The following is a 23,834-nucleotide window of genomic DNA, read 5'->3' as shown; positions in this document are numbered from 1 at the left end:
ACATTTATGGTCTACTTGTATGATATGGAGTAACTAATAAATCTAAATTGGTGAAAGGATATTATGTGTATAATATGTATTATAGTGTTAGGTATCTCATACGTTTCTCACAGGTGTGTGTGCAACGGTGGAGCATACATTGGCATAACATTTAAATCACAGCAGTGTGTCAGCATTGGGACACCAACTCTGTGTCATTCGTCTTGAGTTATTAATAGACTCCTAAATTGCAGAGCTGCCCACACAATGAGCGTAATGTTTGCCAATCCCTCTTGACAACATCAAGAACTGAATCAGATCTAGAAGCTGCCTCGTCGGTGAGGAACAACTGTGTTTAACCCTGTGTGGCGTCTGCTCTTCCTCCTCTGACAGACTGTTACAGCACTGAGGAGAGCATTGGCCTAAAGCCTCTCCCCTGCAATCTGAATTCGGCCCACAAATTGCCCCTCTCCCTCACACACCAGTCCTACACGGGACACTGCCCCGAAAAGATGCTCAGCCAGGGTGGGTACCACAGAGCACAGGTCCTCCAAACTCACAGCTGCCTGCTTTGTTTTTCACCTGCTTGGATGTCTTTCAGTGTTTTGACTAATTGTCTCCGTCAGATGTGTCTAGTCATTGCCGCTCTGTAGATGTTTTTCTAGTGTGTGTTTAATGTGTGTGCATGTGTGATTAGAGTAGCTGATTGTCTTGCATGGATCCCTGTGTTATAAAATCAGCTCAAATCTGCTGCCTAAGTGTGTGTATTGTGGTCTACTTGTTTCCTCCAGGTGAAGACCGCAGCAGTGATTTGTCCTCGGACAGTCCTGTATGGAGTGAGGAGGAGTCTGACACGGAGCTGGATCTGAACGTGCCCCTCTCAGAGCAGGGTGTGGAAACACTCCCTCACAGCTCTGAAATCGTACGCTGTATTTGTGAAGTGCGAGAGGATAACGACTTCATGATACAGGTGAACTAGCAGCCTCTGCAATCTGACCAGACCTCCATTTGATGCATTTGTTGACCAAACTCAAATTATAAAATCTGTTTTGACCATAAACTCAAAAGTATTGCCTATAAAACATTGCCCTATGAAGTGTTTTATTTTTTCTTCACCATATGTTTTATTTACTTATTTGAATGCATAAAAACAACTTAATTTGTAAAAAAAAAAAAATCTTAAAATAGCCTTATGAAATGTTTTGTCCCCCTCTGAAATTGTGTATTTACATTTTTCTGGTTATCAAATGAAGGCATAAAACATCCATTTAATTTATCTTTTAATTATTGAAAATTAAGCCAGTTTATTTTTTGGTAAACAAAGGGGATTTACTATTAAAAATAAAACATGGAAGAAATATTGTGTGATTATTCCTTAAATTATGTTCATTTCATTAAGTAGTAGCAGGCTATGTACATTCTGCCGAACAATAGTAATAGATTTCTGGCAAATACTTTTATTTTGACTGGTTTACCTTTACAGTTCTGTGTATGTGATATTACAGTCTATGATGTGATATATGACGCTAGTTTTACTCAAATCAAACGGTCAGATGCTCATGAAGTGACTCTCAGAGCAGTTCTGGAGATGTTCTTCATGTGTTTACTACTTATTTAGTGAGACGACAGAAGCTGAAATCACCGCGAGCGTCACGCACGCTTCCGTGTGTTTAATGAATGAAGATGCGCTTCTGCGCCATTCATTAACACAGACACACAGAACATGCAGAATTCATATTTAAATAGACTTTTCCGGCTTAATATTTACAGATATTAGTTCATATCGCGATTTGATGTAAGTGCAATGACCTACTTTCGATTACCGTATTTTCCGGACTATAAGTCGCACTGTTTTCATAGTTTGGCTGGGCCTGCGACTTATAGTCAGGTGCGACTTATTTATCAAAATTTATTTGACATGAACCGAGAGAAATGAACCAAGAGAAAACATTACCGTCTACAGCCGCGAGAGGGCGCTCTAATGCTGCTCAGTGCTCCTGTAGTCTACACTGAAGACATAGAGCGCCCTCTCGCGGCTGTAGACGGTAATGTTTTCTCTTGGTTCTAAATAAATGCGACTTATAGTCCAGTGCAACTTGTTTTTTTTTCCATATGACGTATTTTTGGACTGATGCGACTTATACTCAGGTGCGACTTATAGTCCGAAAAATACGGTACTTCATTCAAAATTTGGCAAATTCTTTGCCATTCCGCGTTAAACTGTAAAATCCGTTTTTATGACTGGATTCCGCGATTACGTCCGTGCTTTCTGCATCGCGGAAATCATAGGGCCCTACAGTAGAAATCTGCCTGCTGTTCGTACAACGTCTTAAAACCGAGGTATATATATTTTAAATATCAAGATATCGCCCACCCCTAATATATATATATATATATATATATATATATATATATATATATATACATACAGAGGTGGGTAGTAACGAGTTACATTTACTTGAGTAATTTTTTGGGGTAACATACTTTTTGGAGTATATTTAAAGATGGGTACGTTTACTCTTACTTGAGTAAATTTTTTGGGAAAAATCTGTACTTTTACTTCGTTACTGTGGGCGACGCTCCTCTCGTTACTTTATCTTAATGCAATAAATGTTATAAATGTTTCAGTTTATTCCAAATGCCCCGTCTACTTTTCTCTGGGCAATGAGCGATGCCCATTCGCGAATGATTCATTCTTTTGAGTCAATTCTGTTCAAAGGCTTGATCAAACCAATTGGCAAACGAGTGAATTGGTTCATGAATCAGTTTGAATGATTCGTTCAGTTCCCTGTCGCACGCGCTGAGCGTCTGAAGTGGTTCACTCAGAGTTGTAAGGTTTAACATCAGCAGCGTTGAAAACTGCACTGAATAGAAAGCAAATCTGCAAAGGCTATTATTTGCTTGCGATGGAGATCCGTATTAGATGAACACCGCATGTGCTGTCTACTGTTTAACAGGTAATAACTTGGGCAACATTCGATTGCAGTAAACGATACCTGTGACATTAGTTTGTTGTACGTGTGGCTTATAACAGATGGGAGTCAAGTTGAATGCAGCTTCCAAAAGACAAAAAATAGCCAATTAAGATTTTATTAATTTTAATACAATAACACCGGTGCGAGTACGTTCAGAAAGTCATATCATCAGCTGCTAAATTCAGATCTGTGTTCGCTTGCTGGCGCTGAGCCAGAGATAGATGCGTTTATACAGTGCTGCGCATTATAACCAATCACACACTATTCTGTTGAGCTCTTGAAAGCATTGGCCAATCAGAGGCGTTCAGATGAGTCATCGCTAAAATGCCGGTGCTTCCTTCACTCGCTCACTGACTGAATACCTCTTTGTGGTGAATTCTCTCGTCAGAAACAACAAAGTGCAGATGTGTGTGTACGAATCTTTAAATAAGATATTGATTTCACAGTGTTAACAGTTTCAGTGATTTTAATGGGAGTTTCTGAGAGTGATTGAACTCTAGACCAGGGGTTGGCAACCTACGGCACGCGTGCCAACAGTGGCACGCAGAGGGATAATCGCTGGCACGCAAGCAATAAGGAAAACTGTATAATGACGTACAGTTTGATGTAATAACTTCTCATAGTCACACAGCCTGTTAGGAGCTACAAATACTATTAAAGTGTGAGAATTAACTTGCATGGATGCACGTGCAAACACTGCACATACTAGGTGCTTCAGATCAAAGCCTCGGTCTAACAGCACTCTTCAATGTCAAAATGACTGAGATGGCCAATCAGATCAAAGTAGCGTCAGTTTAACGTTAAAGAGAGTGAGGTAAGATGAAGCTGCAAATCAATTAACATTAGTCAACTTTTAATAATACGTTTTACCATAGAAATGTTAAATGACCTAAAGCTATATCCAGTGATGAAAAATTTTCTGAAATATGGCCATTTTGAGAGAAAGAAAGTGGGGGGGGGGGTAAATTGTCTCTCTCTGCAGACAATGAAGCGATTTTGCCCCTTTGTTGTTGAGAAATATAATGTAGCGATTCAGTATCGATTAATAAAAGTAGCGTGACAACACTCTGAATGCTACTTTTTGCACAGCACGATCTCAGATCTCTGTGTGCGAGTGGTGTGTGTTGTGTGTGTGTCTGTGTGTGCACGTTCATCAATTAAAGCAGTGCATTAACGTTGATTAAACGTTAAAAAACGTTTTTTTTAATCGTATAATAAAAAATGGTGTATGTACCGTTTAAATACAGAATTATATCGGGGTGTTGGGGGGGGGGGGGGGGCGGGGGCTGTGTTGGCACAGTGGTTAACCATAAAAATAAAAAATGGCACGTCATGCCGAAAAGGTTGCTGATCCCTGCTCTAGACTGTCAGTGAAAATGATCTTTAATAATGTAAATGTTATTTGCTTTCTGAACAACGAAAGATTAGTAGCAATTTATATATCACATTAAATTTCAATGTTAAATTCAAATTTAATATAAAGTCAGTCGTATTAAAAATGTTATGGCATGACACCTATATCTGTTACTTAAGTAAACAGTTTTATAATAAATTACATAAATTGGAGTAAAGGCTGATGAAATATATACATTTATACACACACACATTACATACATTTTATCTATATATCTAAATAAAAATAGGCTCAGTATATATGACCCAAAGTAACTAGTAACTAACTACTTGAGTAAAAGAGTATAGGATAAAAAATCTACTCAAGTAACTATTCAGACTAGAACGTTTACTTTTACTTGAGTAAATATTTCTAGAAGAACTTTTACTTGAGTACAGTTTTTGGGTACTCTACCCACCTCTGTGTGTATATGTCTGTGTGCGTGTAATATATATATATATATATATATATATATATATATATATATATATATATATATATATATATATATATATATATATATATATATATATATATATATATATATAATATACACACACATTCAATATTACATTACATATTTAGCATCATTGCTCAGGTCAGTTCAGTGATAATTCAGTTCAGAAACTAGTTAATTTCAGTTATAAGCAGTTCCAAACAAGGCAGCAATGTTGTCAAAGAACAACAGCTCAGGTCAGATTAATGTTGGTTCAGTTCAGTATCAGTGTTGATACAAGATGCAAATCAGCGGTAAATATTGAGCTCTGCAGAGAACAATAATCATACAGCTTAACAGGATAGTTCACCCCAAAATTAAATTTCTGTCATTAATTACTCACCTCCATGTCGTTCCAAACCTGTCCGATGTTGTCAGTTTTATGTTTCCTGGAAGCCATTATAGTATAACAACAAAAAAATCAGAGCACCGGCACAATGACTTGACTTATGTTGTGAATTATTAATTATTTAATGTGGTGATACAAGTTCAGCAATTGTGTGGGAGACTGAATGATGTGTCCTGTGCTCTCTGCAGTGTGATGAGTGTTTGTGCTGGCAGCATGGGACGTGTATGGGACTGTATGAGGACAGTGTGCCAGACAGCTACAGCTGCTACATCTGCAGAGACCCACCAGGTGAGACACCACAACTTCCCCAAACCATCTCCGCTTAGCATAATAGTAGCTTTGTTATCCATCTGTCTGGTCTGCGTGTGTGTGTTGGCAAAAAAGAACAAGAACTAAAATATAGCAACCACTTCTCAATACATTTTGTTGTCTGGCTTTGGGTTAATATTTAAATTTGCGTGTTTCTGTATGCAGCCCAGAGACAGAGTCAAAGGTACTGGTATGATAAAGACTGGCTGAGCAGCGGTCACATGTATGGCTTGTCTTTCCTGGAGGAGAACTACTCCCACCAGAACAGTAAGAAAGTGGTAACTGCCCATCAGCTCCTGGGGGACGTCCACCATGTGTTTGAGGTCCTGAACGGCCTGCAGCTGAAGATGAGCATCTTACAGTAAGTAATTCTTGTATGCTCTCGATGCGACCAGCTGTTTGATGAATAAAGTGAAAGATTGAGATATGAAGCAAAGCTGCACTCTTTTTAGGACACAAGCCCATCCAGACCTGAAGTTCTGGCGGCAGCCCTGGACACCTGCAGACAGCCTGCGGAGGAAGACAGCAGGTGACTCAGGCATAGCTACTCCTTTCCCCTCCTCACCCATTGGAATGGGAGCGAATGAGTTTGAGACATTGAAGAGCGAAGTCCCATCACCTGTGGAGAGGCATTGCTCTTTCCAGGACTCGTACATTAGCAGCGAGCACTGCTACCAGAAGCCCCGTACATACTACCCTGCGGTGGAGAGAAGACTTGTGGTGGAGACACGGTGCGGTTCTGAGCTGGAGGACAGTCTGAGGAGCACAGAGGACCTACTAGAGATGGCCGAGCAGAGGTACGGCACGCAGCTGGACCACAACCAGCACAAGCTTCAGCTGGCCGACCGCTCCTTTAGTAAGGTTAGTTACAAGCAACTTGTTAACTTTTCTGCCAAATGCACACTACAAGAAAGAAGCTTGTTGGCTAGTGTACATTTAAAGACTCACAGTTGTTTTGTTAGTGCACACTGTACACAACCAATCTGAGAATTCATGTTGCAGCATTGTCAGAATTAAAATGTTTTCAAGTCAGTTTGAGAAAGTTTTATTTTTACTGTTTGAAATCCATTTTCATACCAGTTGATGATCTATTTTGAAAGCAGTTTGAGGACTGTTTTAAAACCAATTAATCACCAATTCTATTTTCAAATCAATTTGTTTCGTTTAACCAGTTCAAAGTCTTTTTTTAAAATGGTTTGAAATGCTTTTAAACCAGTTAGAGATCCGTTTTCAAATCAGTTTGATATGTAGTCAAGGCAGTTCAAGGTCTTTTTCAGAATGGTTAAAAATATTTTTAAACCAATTTGTTGTCTGTTATCAAATCAGCTCAAAGTATGTTTTCAAACCAGTTCAAAATCTGTCATAGGGCCTGTTTACATCTGGTCACTACATGCATATTTTGTGGTTGGATAGCTATCTGATTTGTTAAAACAGTTCAATTTACTCACTTAAAAATGTTGGGTTAAAAATAACCCAACAAATAACCCAACTGTGGATTGGTATAGCACCTTCCCAACTGTGGGTTATTTTAACCCAATGCATTGGGTTAAATACCAGTTGGGTTAAAATAACCCAACAGTTGGGTAAATGTTTATTTTATTTTATTTATGACCTTTTTTATAATAAATAAAATAGACATTGTTTTCAAATAGATTTTTTTTTATTGGAGTATAAACACAATAAATGTTTTAACATGTTTTAAGTATTAAATTATTATTTTAATAAATATACATGTGTAAATAGAACAATTATGTGCAAATATTAAAATATGCATATTAAATTTAAAACATGCGTGCACATACAGTACATAAATCAAAAACATACACAGATGTGCCACCACAATAAAAATAAATAAACATACTTGTTAAAAAAGCTATACTGTTCATTAATTAAAAACATACACAGATGTGCTACAATGAAAATAAATAAACATACTTATTAAAAAGTTATACTGTTCATAAATTAAAAACATACACAGATGTGCTACAATGAAAATAAATAAACATACTTATTAAAAAAGTTATACTGTTCATAAATTAAAAACATACACAGATGTGCTACAATGAAAATAAATAAACATACTTATTAAAAAAGGCTATTATCTAAATAAATTAAAAACATAACATAGATGTGCCTACACAAAAAAATACCTGTACATACAGTACAAAAATTTAATAAAAAATAACCATGCTTATCAACCTTAAAAGATAAATATACATTAGTTGGCATATATAGTGACGAACATTCCATGGATACAATATATTTTATTTACAAATGAATCGCAGAAAAATTCAGCAGCGTTTACTGTGTAAAAGTAACACTGAAGCAGTATTGTAGTTAAAGGGTTAGTTCACCCATAAATAAAATTGAGGGTGAGGAATTAATGATTTTTGGGTGAACTAAGCCTATAAGTAGGTTAACTCATGGTTAGTCATGACACCTGTGGATAACCAGAATCACTGAAGGAAAGAGTAATACAGAGCAATGCAATTTAATGGGCCTATTTGGATTTTAAGTAATTACGTATTGTGTATATTATTAACATAAGCTGTTTGTGCACGTAAACTATTTGTAAAGTTACAAAGTATAAAGTCCATGTCAAAGGACTTTCTATTTAACAGAAAACACTGTTCCTGAACCACCTGCAACACCACATTTATAGTCCTGTCATTAGTGTGACTTTACTATGTTACTATGTCACATATTCTGTGCACCTGCCAGCAAACAGCTCAGACCTCAGAGGGTTAACTTACTGGTTTAATGTCAATGAAGCTGCGCTTTATTTCAGCATAAGTTGGACGGACCATTTTCCCATCTGTGCGGTATGGCGATGATGGCAGAACAGCAGGAAGGGTTTTAAAGGCAACTTCACCACGAACATCTTGAACGACAAGTTTACAGAAAGAATGCTTACAGTTTTTAAAAACCAATGGATCAAATCAAGTCTCACCCTACTTTTTTCTTGTTTAAATAATTACAGTATTCCTGAAGAAATGTAACTTTTTTATTCAATAACATGCCATAAAGAGAGTGCTTACCATAGATATTTAGATATTAAAAGTAATTTTGGAAATTTCATAAAGTGATCTGAAACTACATGTGCAGAGACTAGAAATGGTATACTTTGTGATTTTAATAGGATGTCCTACCATTTGACAATGTTTCCAGACTTTCTAGAAGGACATCAGCAGCCCTGGGTTCTTTTCTTGCAAAAAGTAAAATCCGGTCAGTGAAGACAGGAACCCAAAACTCATAAAGGCGGTTTGCATTGTCAGGGAATAAAACTCCAAAGTCCTGTGATATCTAAACAAAAACAAAACATTTAAATTGAAGCATTTTACTTTTCTAAATAATGTAGGATTTCTACTACAGGCCAAGACAACCCTTCAGTAAATTCCCTAAAATGCATATAATTATACTCACCATTCCAGGAAAATCATAAAGTCTGGGATATTCTCTGTTTATTTCCTCAACAGTTTTTGTACCAGAGGATCGAATCCACGCAGCACGATGAGGTGCTGTACGTATCATTAACTCCTCGACTTGGCTGTGAGGGCTTCTGTTGTTCTTTAGCCACTCAGTCATTGTGTGAAGTTCAGTCAAAGATGACTCAGAATCTACAGCAGATAAAACACACTAAAATTAGGGAAAACATCTAAAAAAAACTTGAGTGATAATAATCTATCTTAGTGTTTCCCAAACCTGGTTCTGGGGTACCCCTAGCAGTGCAAATGGTTTCTCTCTCTGATCAAAAACACCCGATTCAAATGATCAGCTTTTTAGGCACACACCAATTAAATTAATAATTTACAAAAAAAAATTTTTAATCATGTTTATCATTTACTAACCTAAAATAACAGTTCTGGCCCTTGTTTATGATTGACAGAACCACGTTTAAAGTTGTTGTAAACATATAGGCAAGTAATTTAGGAAGCTAAAATTTAGGATGTAAATTACTGAATTTGCTTATTTGAGTAATCCATCCCATTCAAGCACGTGTAGCCATAAGAGCATTGCTTCAGTTTTGAGGATTTTATTAGATAATCATCAAGTGTTCTAAAATAGAAGCAAATAAAGTGAGAGACTATACATGTAATATAGGCCTACATTTATGTAATTTTAATGCTCTGGTCTTTGCAGATATTTAAAGATGGCCATCTTTAAGCATGACTCTTTGGATTTATATGAAATGATAACACTTGCGTATGAATCAGCTGTCCTCAGCATCACCGAGCAGTCCTTCTTGCTGAGTCCTGTACTGGCTACTTGTCCAGTTGCAAGTTAAAATCTCACTCACTTGTTCCTTCAAAAATGCACTTGATTCGGACAATCATGACACATCCCTAGTTCTTACCTGGCAGTGGAAAACTTGGTCGGGAAGAGGAATTCTGTGATGGCTGTGGATGGCTGTGCTGTCTCTGACTGTGTGGGGCTCTAAGACGTTTCCTCACATTGCGTAGTCTTTCTTCCAGGTAACCTGTTGCAGGGTGACGATAACGACCAGGTGTATACCATGACTCCTGCAGCAAAGAAATATAAATAAATCACTCTTAAAAAAAAAAGTGGGGACGGATACTCTTTATCAGCTCTCAATTATCTTCTGATCAGAATCAGCACAACTTACATATCCATGTCCCTCATTGTTCTTCAGGCAAGGAAACTGGGCAGTTAGTGCCAAAGCCATCTCCTTTTTGATCTCAGCTGATTGGCTTTACAAATAAACAATAATTTAAATAGGCTAGTTTATTTATATAAATGTATTGGTCAAGTGATTTTAATTGTACTCACGTTTCCCCAAAACTTTCCATCAAATGAGAAACCAATAACCGCACCATCTGACGTCGCTCCTTGAGGCTTGAGGTGCCCGTCTCGGTCTAAGGATGTTATTAATGTTAATCCTCCAGATTTTCTGAGTATTTCTCGTATATCCTGTGAAAAGGAGAATGCATGAACAAAAACATTCCATTCAATTCATTCTTAAAAATATATATCATAAAATAATTGCCAAAAACTCAAGTTCGGGTGTATTAAAAGACATGTTATTACAAAGGTTGAGTTGCTTGTTGTTCTTGTCTGGCAGCTTTCCACTATTGTCTGAGTTGGGGTTATTGGGTTTATCCTTATAGGTGACTGATTGTGACATGACTGATTGTTAACAGGGCTTTGACCCAGAGACTGTAAAAAAAAAAAAAAATAGAGGTAAATATCAGATGGTATCAGCAAGTATCCTTTACCTGACAATTAACTTTTACCTGTATTGAAGATTCTATGGGTGCAGCTATGCAGAATTGGTCTCACCCTTTCTAATTCCCATACATGTGTATTTAAAGAAAAGAAAAGATCATAATAAAAATAAAAAAAACCCTCATTTAAAGGGCATGGAACACTTAAAAACGGCGATAACGTAGAGGAATATAGTAATGGTCATCATCACAGTCAAATGACCTGACTGCGTGTAATGGGTGAAAATCAAACAGTTCACTGACACTAAGTGCTTCCAAAACTTGGTCAGGAACAACAACATAGACAAAGTAATGATGACTGAAACAAACTGTTGTCCATCTCTGAACTATTAGCTTCATTTTCTCATCAAGAGTGACTATTTTCTTAATACACCCAAACTGAGCATCTCCATCTGTATTGCAGGACATGAAAACAGTCATACCTGGCCTATATACAGTGCCATTAACCTTGACCCATGAGGAGATATAAACCTCACTGGAATGAGGAAAATCTTCCAAGCTACCAGTAATATCTTGAACACCCTCGACTGACTGAAGAACCGACTTTTGACCTGAACCAATCTCGATTTCCTTCTTGAACAACCTGCCTGTCATCAGCTGAAAACACAGCATCATTTGGTGCCTGTATGCCATGGTTTTTGTGACATTTTTAAAATTACAAGTGACATGGCTTAATCTTTTAAAAAAGCTATGTTTAGCTTCAAATCGCATTGCCCAGAAGTTGACAAGTGGGCCTATCTTTCTGAAAGCAGATGGATAGTGAACCATGAAATGGTGTTTTGGTCGTAAATGCAAGTGAGGGAACAACTCTAGGAATAGTGTATGATGGTCTTGAATGAGACTTCGGAGGTATATTGTGGCCTTAGCAGTCATGGATGGGGAAAATATCATTTCCATACAAGACAACAGTAGAAGCAGCAGTTCCCAGTTCTTGTTGCCATGTGGTATTAAGTCACCTATTAGAAGGGGAAGAAATCGCAAAAGACACCACATTTGTGCTGCAGTCTGACGCATGGCACTGCTGTGGTTCTTAAGTTCATGACTTGACAGGACTGATGGTTTATTGCACCTATCAACAAAACCATAATCAAAGCTTGTTAACCTGTAGTTTACAGTATCCAGGCTAATGTGGCCTTCAGCTATAAGTTCAGACAGCACTAGTTTCACCTCCAGAGGGCCAACACCCTCCAAAATATCATGCATGATATCAGGTGTAACATTGTCAACGACACTGAAAAATGCAAGCTCGTCTAGGATACATCTCCGTTTTAAGCCAGTTTCTGTAGGATTGTTAGTCTGTAAATCCTGACTATAATTCAGTGCATTGCGCAGCAAATTTGGATCCTCTGTTGTCTGGCTGTGGAGAACTGGTTTGTGAATTTTGCACAAACGACAGACACTATTTGCTACAAAACTTTCTGAAAAACCAAGAAGAGAATTCAGGGCAAGATTGTCCCCACACACCTGTGCAACACCAACTTTTATGGTACCACTGAATTGTTCAGTCTCAATTTGAATGCCATTTTGTTCTAAATCCCTCAAATCTTTAACTATGCATTCAAGAACTGCATCAATGCCATATGTCTTGACGTCATCTGACTTGTACACCGCTAACAGAAAGCATGCTGACAATGAAGACAGCAGCTCAGGTGGTAGACATCTCATTTGGAAGTAAATTAGCCCCAGTTTGTCAATTGAAGTCTTGGAACCGATGGGATTTACAATTTCACAATCATCGTTATACAGGGACAGCGGAATGGAGAGATCTTTTGAAAACAAGTGGCTGGTTTTGTACTGCTCACCATCAATGTAATCAATGAGGGCACCATCTTTATGTTGCTTCTGAAAAAGGATTTTTTCCATGGTACCAGGACTTTCTAGTATTTTTTTAAGGACAGGCTGCAAAGGAACATATTGAAAGGTGTCCTGCACTGCTATCTGTCTCACACTGCCAGTCAGTGCATCCAAACGCTGGACATATGAATTGCCTGGAAAATGCTTAGTCTCTGGATTAATGAAAAACCCCGTTTGAGAAAAATATTTCATCTGTTTAAAGTCTGAATCCAGGTCCAACAATGGTTCAGCAGCTCTCTCAAAGTGATTACTCAAGGTACTAACATCAGGGTGATCTGAGTGACCAAGTCGATGCAAAAGAGCCATTGTCTTGGTCTGCAAGTTAACTACAATATCAGTGATCAAAGAAGATGTTTGCTTCACCATATAATAGGGATGGGACGGTATGAAAATTTCATATCACGATTATAGTGACCAAAGTTATCACGATTATCAATATTATCACGGTTTTGTTAAAATGAGATGGAAATGTTCAAAAAGAACTGATACACACTGAAAACATTTGAACAAGTTTTATTTTTTGAAAATCAACAAACAACAAATATAATTAGCAGCTATATGAACTTGTTTTAAGCATAAACATTAAATTAACATTAACATGGATCCCTGAGAGGTATAAGTTTTCCTAGTGCAGGTTTTAATGAACAGTACCTTAAATAAGAACATCAAATGCACACATAAAAACAACACAAGTAAAGCAATCTGTGCATCATGTAACAACAATACAACCATATGTAAACGAATCAAATGAACAGCAATGATTGGTTGTATGTCTGTTCTCATCTTCTAAAGAAAAAAGTACAGCTGAGCTGACCTAACATTAGTGTTATATATGCATCTTCGTTCACTTGAGATTGAAATGCAAAAATGTCAGCATATTTACTTTGTCTGGTTTAAGAAGTGCTCTTTGAGGAGAGACAATATGCCCGCTGGCACTGAACACTCTCTCTGATGGAACGCTGGTTGCTGGGATGCACAAAAGCTTCCTGGCAACCCTGGCAAGGTGAGGCAGCTCTGATGCATGACCCCTCCACCACACCAGTGGATCCTCTTCTGCTGGAACTGGGGGCAGAGACAGGTAGACTTTGATTTCTCCTTTCACACGGTCTTCTAGAGTGGTTGGAATCTGACCCTCTTCACCTCTTTGCTGCCTTGTTGAAGTTATCCTACTCAGCAACCCGGCTAGGCCTTTCCCCTCCGATGCTGCTGGTGGAGTGCTGGTGGAGGTGCTTTGTGGTTCTTCCCTGACTTGTGCAGCCAGCTTCACAGCTTCCTGGACACAGTCAGTTTCAATTTTTGAAGCCTCAGACTCATCTAAAGCGCTCCTTTTGAAGCGGGGGTCAATGAAACAAGCCATGTTCATGACTCTCTTAGCCTTCTCTGGGTATCTGCTTTTGAGGTCTTCTCTCATTAAATTTTTCATCTCCTTGGTCAGGGATGTATCTGTGTCCTTTTCCTCCAAAACATCAGAATTAATGTGGTCCAGGACAGGCTTGATTGCTGACAGCGTTACTCGTGTTTCTGAGGCAAGTGCATCTGTTAACTTGCTCAGAGGTTCGAGGAGCTGGCAAAGTTGCTCCATGACAGTTATTTCGGTATCCTTGGGCATTAAATGCCATGTTCCTCTTTCTCCAGCCAGTGTTGCACAGACTGGTTGCTGCTGACTAAGAAAACGCTCAACCATCTTGTGTGTAGATCCCCATCGAGTCACCACATCATGAATTAGAGCCTTCTGTGGCATGTTGAGGGTAGCTTGTTTTTCCCTCAGTTCTCGCCTTCTCTTCCAGCTCCTTGAAAAGCCCTGGACCAGATGACGGCAGGCCTTGACTGCTTTTTCAACTCTCTGAATTTTCAAAGCCTTTGAAATGGCCAGATTCAAATTATGGCCAAAGCACCCAAGCCACACTTCTGAGAAATCTTCAAATGCCTTTATCATGTTTGTTGCATTGTCTGTGGTTATGCAGACCAGGTCTTTTTTGTTGATCCCCCATTCTTCCAGCATGTTCTCAAAAAACTCGCTGATGTTTTGAGCTGAGTGATCTTCTGGGAAGAATTGAGTTTCGAGGCAGTTTGATTCCAGTTGCCAGTCTGGGGTGAGGTAATGGATAGTGACGTTTATGTAGGGTTGACCACCACCGCTTTCACTAGTCCAGAGGTCAGTAGTTGCAGCAAACCATGTTCCTTGAGCTATTTTTTTTACAACAGCAGCTTTGACCTGGTTGTACAGGTTTGGTATTTCAGTTTTGGAAAAATATTTTCGTGATGGCACTTTGTAGTGTGGTACAGCAACTTTCATCAGCCTCAGAAAACCAGGCCTCTCAACAATTTGAAATGGCATCATGTCCTTTGCAATGAAAAATGAAATGGCTGCAGTGAGGTCTTGTGCATTTTTTGATGTGGGTGCATAAGCAGTCTGCCTTTTAAATGCTTGTTCAAGTGTCTGTGTCACAACTGTAGATGAGGAGGGAGTCGAGGGACCAGAAGCATCACTAGGTTTGCCTGCTGCACGCCCACTCTGTAAACAAAGAAATAGCAAATGTATTCTTATTATTAATGATAATATTATTCACTCATGCATATGTGTTTGCATGACCGAATATTATTAATATAAATAATATTAATAATAAATACATTTCACACACACACACACACACATTAAATGAACAAATATGTTGGTTGGGTGACTAAACTATTAAAATACTTATTATGACCGTTATATATAAATAGCAACGCATTATAACACAGCGCGCCTGCATGTCTAGAATCACCGCGGGCACGACCTCTGGTTTCATTCATATGTACGTCTTGCGTATCAGTTTTTGATTGTATTGAAAATCAAATCAGAGTAATTTAATAATACTACAATAATAAATGTTGAAGTGATCATATTGTCTCGACGATTGTTTCTTACACTCACTGTAACGTGCATAACTTAATGGATTTAGAAACCGGTAAGATTTAAAAACATTCATCACAATTCAATATGTCCCTGAATATATTTCTGTGGTAATGTTTGTCCGTTATGGATCAAAGCCACTTGCTGTAACGTTAAACCTTTTTCACGGAAGCTTTGCGTTGAATAACAAGTGAGATAATGAAATAATATTTAATCTCTAATCATTATTTTTTGTCCGCTTATTTGCCCAAGTTAGTTTTGGTACTAAGGTAAAAGTTAACTCACCTTGCATTCGCTATATAAGAGTGGGTGGTTGTCACGAAGATGACTTAGCAGATTCGACGTATTTCCCCCTTTTGCAGCGATTTTCCTCTTGCAAGATCTGCAGACAGGGTGCCCATCCTCGATTAAATTGCCGTCAGGGCTCTTGTAATATCCAAAATACGACCACAACTCAGATTTTGTCCTCTTGGATGGCTGAAAAATCTCCCGTGCGCTGTCACTGCCTTCCGCCATGTCTTCTCATGCAAAACTCAATGTTGCTTGCGCGCTGCAGCGCGCGCCTGCGTCAAACTGATTCTGGCTGGACAGGATTTATCGCGAGTTTTCAAAATCACGATAATCAAACACGGTTGTTATGATAATTAAATTTGAAACGATAATACTAACCGTCAGGACATTTTATCGTGGTTAATCGTAAAACCGGTAATCGTCCCATCCCTACCATATAATTAATTGCAGAGTAGGTTTGATTTGATTGGGCTTTAAGCTTTGCAAGGAAGCATGCCACTCTGAAGGTTATATCTTCCTCTGCTAAATCATCCCAGTCCTCGGTTTCCTCATCACCCCCAGAATCATCAAGTGTTGTTGATATAGTCATGTTTTCTGATGGTGAGAGTGTTGGAATATGTTGGTTGTGCAAATCTGTATCTGTTGTAGATGATACTGTTTGACAAATGTGTTCTTTTAATATGTGTCTCTTATATGACCATAAGTAACTGAATGTTCTGTTACAGCCATTTCCACTACATCTGAAGTAGGAGCTAGCATTGTTAATGCCATGAATCAATCTAAGATGTGCAAAAAGATCTTTTGTTTTCCCTGAAATTGCCTTATTGCACTTAAAACATGTCAGAAAACACGCAGTCATTGTTTAGCTAGTGTAAACTTACTCCCAAAAATTCCGAATTTAATTTGAATTTAACACTGAGACCAATTCGCGGAATTAGCGCAGCAATGCTTGCGTCATCCAGTAGCATAAAGCTATCTTCATCGACTTCTTCCTCTGTGTTAAAATGAAGCAGAAAAATAATCATTTAGTCCATGAAAAGTAAACTAGTCTTTAATTCTCTTTTTTTATATTAAATCAAATTAATTTAATTTATATAGTGCTTTTTCATAATATATATTGTTTCAATGCAGATTTGCAGAAAGTCATAGACTCAGTTTCACAGACACAGATTAAGATTTTAGTCTGGGACTAGGCTTAATCCATGTCTCTGAGCAATAATGTTATGTTAATAATGATTTACAATAGAGCAGGATTTTAAGGCTGGGCAATATGACAATATCTTCTGAATTTAGATCAAGCCATATGAGTGTTGTTTAGAACATATATCAGTGACTTGGGCAAATGTCCGAGCAAGAGGGAACCAGTTCATTACCATTAACAAACAAAAACTTATATATATATATATATATATATATATATATATATATATATATATATATATACATATATATATAAATCAAGCATCACTGAATTAAATAGATTAACTTACCTTGAAATGTTTCTATTAAATTGCAGAGGTTCCACTGTTGTAGTTTGTCCCTAACAAATGAATCCATTTATCTAAAACAAGTATAAACACGTTTAGTACAAAACATTTAATACAAATGCAAAATTGTCATAACATATACTATAATTAGATGCTATTCCATTAACTTACTCCTTTATTACATTTAATACAACATGCATTAATATATTAAAGCAGCTGTACCTTGAAACATCCGTTTCAAACTCATTCTGATGGTAAACTGACTAACTTAACTTAACTAACTTATACAAACATGATGGTTAACTGACCTGACCCCACAAACGTCTGTTATAGCTAACATAATGTAAGTTATATGTTAATGTTATGTTTGAGTGGTGTGGCGTTGGTACGAAAATCCGCAGAAAGAGCAGATTGCTTTACAGCAGCGCCGCTTTCGAGTGGGTTTTTTGCAACTTACTTTTATAACAGCGAATTCAGTGTATCAAACGTTTCTCACTGAATCTCACAGCATTGTTGTGGTGTCCGTCATGTGATAATTTGAGGTGTGAGCTGCGCTATGTGCCGGTCCGAGCTGATAAATCGTCCGTGCAGCGTAATAACTGATTAACGTTAACTTACCTAACGTTACTTTAGTTTATCTGTATATTTCACCAGGCATTTTTATTAACGTTAGGTTAATACATTTCTGAACGGTTTCGCTAATTTTTCGGCTAATGTTTCAATGGTAACTTAGCCTAATAAACTGGGATAGCTAACAACAATCGCTCTGATCCGGAGAATAGGAAAAAAAGACAAAAGTAACGTTAAACAAAAACATAAAAAAATAGTTCTAAGATATATTTAACGTTTCAGTACACATTATTTCATATAAAAGTTACATATATACATCATAAAACCTCAAATTACTCACCTTTCACAATCAGGCTGTCGCTGATGTCCGTTGACTGTCCGTCACTGACTGATCCGTTAATATTTGAACCATCCAAGCGGCGCGAACTTTAACCCAACGGTTAGGTTATCACTAAAAATAACCCAACGGCATAAACAAATAACCCAACAAATTTTAATATAACCCAACATAATGACCCAACATGCATAAACCAACGGTTGGGTTACACAAATAACCCAACGTTTTTTACTGTGTACACTTGGCCACAAATGCTTCTTCACAAAACGGATATAAAACGCTCTCACACATTTATTATATGTATATTTTGGGAGGAGTGGTGCATTTACACTTGTTTGTTTTCATCTGGAATATGTCCTCCTGAAGTGGTTTGATCGGATTTTAATCCATCTCGACAGTGTTTTGGAGGACATTTACTACTGGTATTTGCACACACAGATAGCTAGCTATTTAATCAGAGAAAGCGCTAGGGGTGCACGATAAATATCGGCCGATAATTAATGTGCATTTCATCAGTAAAGCCGGTTCTCTAATCAGCGGTAAATTCCATCAGGTGTGTGATTTCACATAGAGCAGCTGTTACTACACAGAGCCGTTAACATAGCTGCTCTATGCTCTACTGCTGATTAGAAAACCAGCTTTACTGACGAGATGCGCATTAATTAAAGGCCCATATTTATCGTGCACCCCTAGAAAGCACATAAAATAACCAGGTGTAAACGGGTCTATATTGTCAGCAAATAGTTGCAGCATGCACACATTTCTACTTAGAAGATCACCATATTTTCTGCATTGTTTTGCTGCGCATTTAAAAAACTGAACTAATTTGTTTTGGACTGCAAACAAATGTCTCATTGATAACACATTTAGATTAATTAATTACTATCATGCTTCATTCAATCAATCATTCTTCATTATCAGTGACATGGGAACATCAGTGCACACCAAACATGCATCTCATTGGTTTCTGTTTTCAGGAGCTGGAGTGTCGTATGAAAAGACTGGTTTGCCCAGAGCAGGAAAAGAGTTGTGTGGGAGAAATCAAGGAAGAGGAGCCTGACCCTGTGACCCCTGACCCAAAGCCTGACCCTGACCTTGTGCTGCACCAGCAGTGGCAGCTGAACCTGCTGGAGCACATTGAAGCAGTGCAGGACGAGGTGACGCACAGGATGGACCTTATCGAGCGAGAACTAGACGGTGAGACAAACAGATTTCCTGGTTTAAAAATCAATAAACTGAAAACATAATTTCCGATTGATTTATTTGTAATAACATGTGAATATCATTCTGCAGTGCTGGAGAGTTGGCTAGACTACACAGGTGAGCTAGAGCCTCCAGATCCTCTTGCGCGCCTCCCTCAACTGAAACATCGCATCAGACAGCTCCTGACTGACCTGGGAACTGTCCAACAGATCGCACTCTGCTCCTCGTCCTCTTGAGGGCGACAGAGAACATACAAACAGTTCACACTCAACTGAGTTCCTTAAAACTGCTGAAATACTTACATGTGCCTGTGTTTTGAGAGGAACCCCTTCAATGATTCAAGCTAACGTCAGTGTGACAGTTTCTGTGGCACATACATGTTGGAGTGATGGGTCTGGTCAGCAGTATAACAGTAGTCACCGGCTAGACAACACTCATGATTGAGGGTAATGATACCTAATGCAAACAACCGGTTTTTTGTTTTGTTTTTTGTGGAATATAATGCTTCATTGTAGCACTTATCATAAATATCATAGCCTTAGGAGGTTTTTTGTTGTTGTTGTTGTTTTTTCATGTAATTTTCTCTGTATTCTTCACATGCCAAATAATTGTTTTATGTTAATTCATAAGTGTTTAAGTAATAATTTTGGACTCTTTGCTCTTTGGCACTTATTTGCTCTGGGTGAAGAGCTTAAGGACCCTAGTGGTATTTTACTGTAGTTAAAAGAAAAAACGTTAAATAGGAGTACAACAATATGAAAAAATATATTTTAATCTGAAAAGTGTGCATTTTACTTTTATATTTGTACTAAGAAATCATGTAAACTTGTAAATAACCCAACCAATTGCTTAAACTGTTGCACTTACAGTAAAGACTTCCTGTAAACTTTGATCTGATGTGAATACTGTAGTTGTGGGCCTATAACCCTCTAATTTTTTGACAATTGATGTTGCTTTCATTTCAAAGCAGTGAACTTTGTTTCCACTGGTACAAAAAACAAGCACAGAATGTTGTTCTCTTGCATACTGAATCTTTGTATATTTCTTTTTCTCCAAGGTTTCACTGTTTCTGATACCGTTTTGTTAGTTTCTTTCTGTTGTTTAAGTCTACAAGACTGATTTTGATTAAGACATTAGATGCATTTAAGTTATTGTAAATGTGAATTTAAGTTATTGATTCTGCCACCCTTTTACATCTGACTGAGCCTGATCTATTATTTCAGGCCAATCTGAGTGTCATTCACCCTCAAATACGCAAACTACATTTGTTATAAAATCCTGCCAACAGGTATTTAGAGGGCTTGTGTTTTATTGTTAACTTTCTCTGTACAGCTAGTGCGCAACTGACAGTCCATTGATTGTTTTTCAGTATTGTGTATTATATTTTTACATCTGCCCTGTTGCTTTCCAGGCATTGGATATCTAGTTATGATTCACATGTATTGCAGTCCTTTTATTTTTACATTAAATTTTTCCATCACTGGCATCTTTTAACGGTGGGGTCCCTAGGAATTATAATAGGTTTTGAAAAATATACACGTAATCCAACTGCAAGAAAATAAATGCAAACATTTAAACTCCCAAGTTGTTTGTTTTTACTCTGCTCATTCCTAGATTTTTTTTAATGATTTATTGCAAAGTTGTGGACAAACAGAATTATAGTTAACATTTAAATAATGTTTAAGTGATTGATTTTTAATTGTATACATCTACAACAATCCCTTATGAAAATTAACCATGGTTTTACTACAAAAAAACACATGGTTACTCTAGTTAAACTTTGGTAACCACAAATTAACCATGGTTTTGCTAAACTTTTTTTGTAGTAAAACTGGTTATACAAAAAGTAATCAATATGCCAAAAAACTAAAACAAACATGGTGACCATGCTTTTACTACAACAAAACCATGGTTAATAATCATAAATCAAATGTTTTTGTTTTTTGCTTAACCCTCTGGTGATCTTCGGTCATTTGGACAGATTTTTCTGTTTTGAATTTTTTTAAATCACAGCTTCATCGGAAATATATGAAACTTGGTGACTTATGGCAGACACAAAATGGGGGCATGATATGAGCAAGTTAAGGGGTCTTAAAAAAATAGTCACCCTTGTGGTCTTCAGTCAAAAATATGGAAGCCCGTTTCCGCCACAGTTGAGAAAAATATGATTTGTTAAGTCATAATAATGAGAACCTTTCTCATAATTATGACTTAGTATGTCATTATATTGAGAAACTTTCTCGTAATTTTGACTTAAATTCTCGTTCATGGCTTCTGATATAGAGAAACATATTCCAACAAAAATCATACGCATTTTATGAATGAAGCATCCCACACCTCTTCCTGCAGGACATGTGAATGTAAAAAAAATGTGGCTTATAGTACAATGACAAATTCAGGATACAATATTATTGATCATGCATATAGGCAAGAACAAAAGCCCAGAATTTGAACACCCAAAGTTGCACATTAAGCATTTTCCTATAGAAAACCGTTACAGAAAATGCATAAGCGTTGCTGTTTTGTGTTGCATTCATATTTTGGGTCCTCCTGAATGCCTGTATATACAATATGGATGTTCATTAATTTCTGTACTGAATTTGGTTCAATCTGTCTTTGTACTTCAAGTCACGTTAAGCATTCTTCACGTTAAGAGTTTGTCCTGCAAGAAGTGGGACGCTGAAGACCAAGAGATTGCCGTTTTAATGTACAACAATGCTTTGTGCTTTTGAAATGAGATGACTTACTGTATGATTGGGATCTATGTGGCCATGGGCTGAAGATGGGCAATTTATGTGGGTCCCATACGTTTGAACATATGGGACCTGCATGGGATCTATGTGGCCATGGGCTGAAGATGGGCAATTTATGTGGGTCCCATACGTTTGAACATATGGGACCTGCATGGGATCTATGTGGGCAAATGATTTCAAACTTAAAATACATCTTTAAACTAAGACACTTTTTAAACAAAGAATATAACAGTTTAATATTTTATGGATCTGATCAAAATAACTACTTTTTAAATGAAAATGTGTGAAATATTTCAATGTTACCCTGCCTATGCATTTATTAAAATGCATTTTTCTTTAACTGCACACATTTTAACAGGGACAATCACAAACTCTAGACTTTTTTTTTTTTTTTTTTCAAACTCTAGAGGGTCTCACACGGGGCCTACCCTCTCAAATTATCTTCTGACAACACCTTCCACTTGACCAAGTAGTCCTGTTGCATTCAAATTTTTGTTAGATTTTTTTTTTTTTCACATAATATTATATCAAAATATGTCATCAACGTTGTCAAAACAGTAGCTTTTTACGCTAGCACACAGATCTGTACAACAGGTTAGATTGAAATGAAATACGCAAACACTAGCCATGAAGAGGTCTATACTATGAAAGTTTCTCATAATTATGACTTACAGAATCATATTTTCCTCAACTGTGGTGGAAATGAATGGGAAATCGACAAAAATCTACAAATCTGCCACAATGCAGAAAGAAGTACACAGCAATAACAGAGTGAAACACTAAAACATCAAGAGTGCAAAACCACTCACACACAAGCGCACACATACACCTGTGAACTGGTGTGACTGTAACACAGCAAATATTTCAAATAAAAGCAATAATTCAACTACAATGCAGTAAAAAAAGTGGACAGCAAGGAAGGGGTTACACTTTAAAACATCAAACTTTAAAACATGTGCAGGGCTCCGTACAATCCTGTTCATTTTTGTTAAATTTTTATAGAATTGTAATGTTTTGTGTAAAAAAATGTTTCCCTGTGTTCAGGTTGTTTGTTGACTGTAGCAATAATAGTTCAAAAACTGATGCTTCAAATCAACATTTCAAACCAAAAAATTAAAATCTAAACCTTGTCTCTGAGAATGTCTAAATATATATCTAACTTAATAAAACATCTCTACATACAATTTAATAAAAATAAGTAAAATCAATTAGAGAATATTTTGGTCTTTTATATAGAGCATTATATGAATCTATGGGCAGCTAAACCATGGAATTGCAGGTGTTTTTTCTTATTTTACTCCCACCAGATGGCAGGATCTTGCTTAAAAAAAGATTTTAAAGGCATTGGCTCTATTTTCGCATGAAATACTGAATTAATTGAAAAGTAATTTTTAATACCATAAAATGATATTTTCTTGTGGCAAGAAATGTATCATAATTAATGCATAAATATTAATTAGTACCATTAAATTATCTCAAAATACAAAATAAAAAAAAGAATAAATATTATAGAACAAAAAACGTTTCAAATAATTTTATCGGGGGGGGGGGGGGGGGTCACCTTTGACCATGCAGATCACAAGCGTTACTCACAAATGAGGAGCACCAGAGGGTTAAACACATTTAAATACGAGGTTAGTTACATCTAGACACAGTAGCATATTACTAAAATGTAAAGTTATATGTTTCTTGTAAGTCG

At 37.1% G+C, this 23,834-nt stretch overlaps 1 protein-coding gene across 2 annotated transcripts in view; it reads left to right on the top strand.

The window, feature by feature from the left end:
* LOC132117967 (PHD finger protein 20-like) overlaps positions 1–20,966 on the top strand; it is a 37,082-nt gene extending 16,116 nt beyond the window's left edge. The window contains exons 13-19 of one of the 2 annotated variants that reach the window (XM_059527379.1): positions 373–504; positions 771–949; positions 5,381–5,480; positions 5,667–5,862; positions 5,954–6,362; positions 19,157–19,376; positions 19,473–20,966. In XM_059527379.1, coding sequence (XP_059383362.1) covers positions 373–504; positions 771–949; positions 5,381–5,480; positions 5,667–5,862; positions 5,954–6,362; positions 19,157–19,376; positions 19,473–19,618 — 1,382 coding nt within the window. In that variant the 3' untranslated portion in view covers positions 19,619–20,966. The remainder of the gene's footprint in view (positions 1–372; positions 505–770; positions 950–5,380; positions 5,481–5,666; positions 5,863–5,953; positions 6,363–19,156; positions 19,377–19,472) is intronic. The other variant, XM_059527381.1, reaches the window with a different exon arrangement.
* The last annotated feature ends 2,868 nt before the right edge of the window (positions 20,967–23,834 follow it).

This window comes from Carassius carassius, chromosome 37 (assembly GCF_963082965.1).
Source record: "Carassius carassius chromosome 37, fCarCar2.1, whole genome shotgun sequence".
NCBI classification, from domain to species: Eukaryota; Metazoa; Chordata; class Actinopteri; order Cypriniformes; family Cyprinidae; genus Carassius; species Carassius carassius.
Note: the sequence above shows the minus strand (reverse complement) of the source record. Positions and strands in the feature narration are given on the sequence as shown.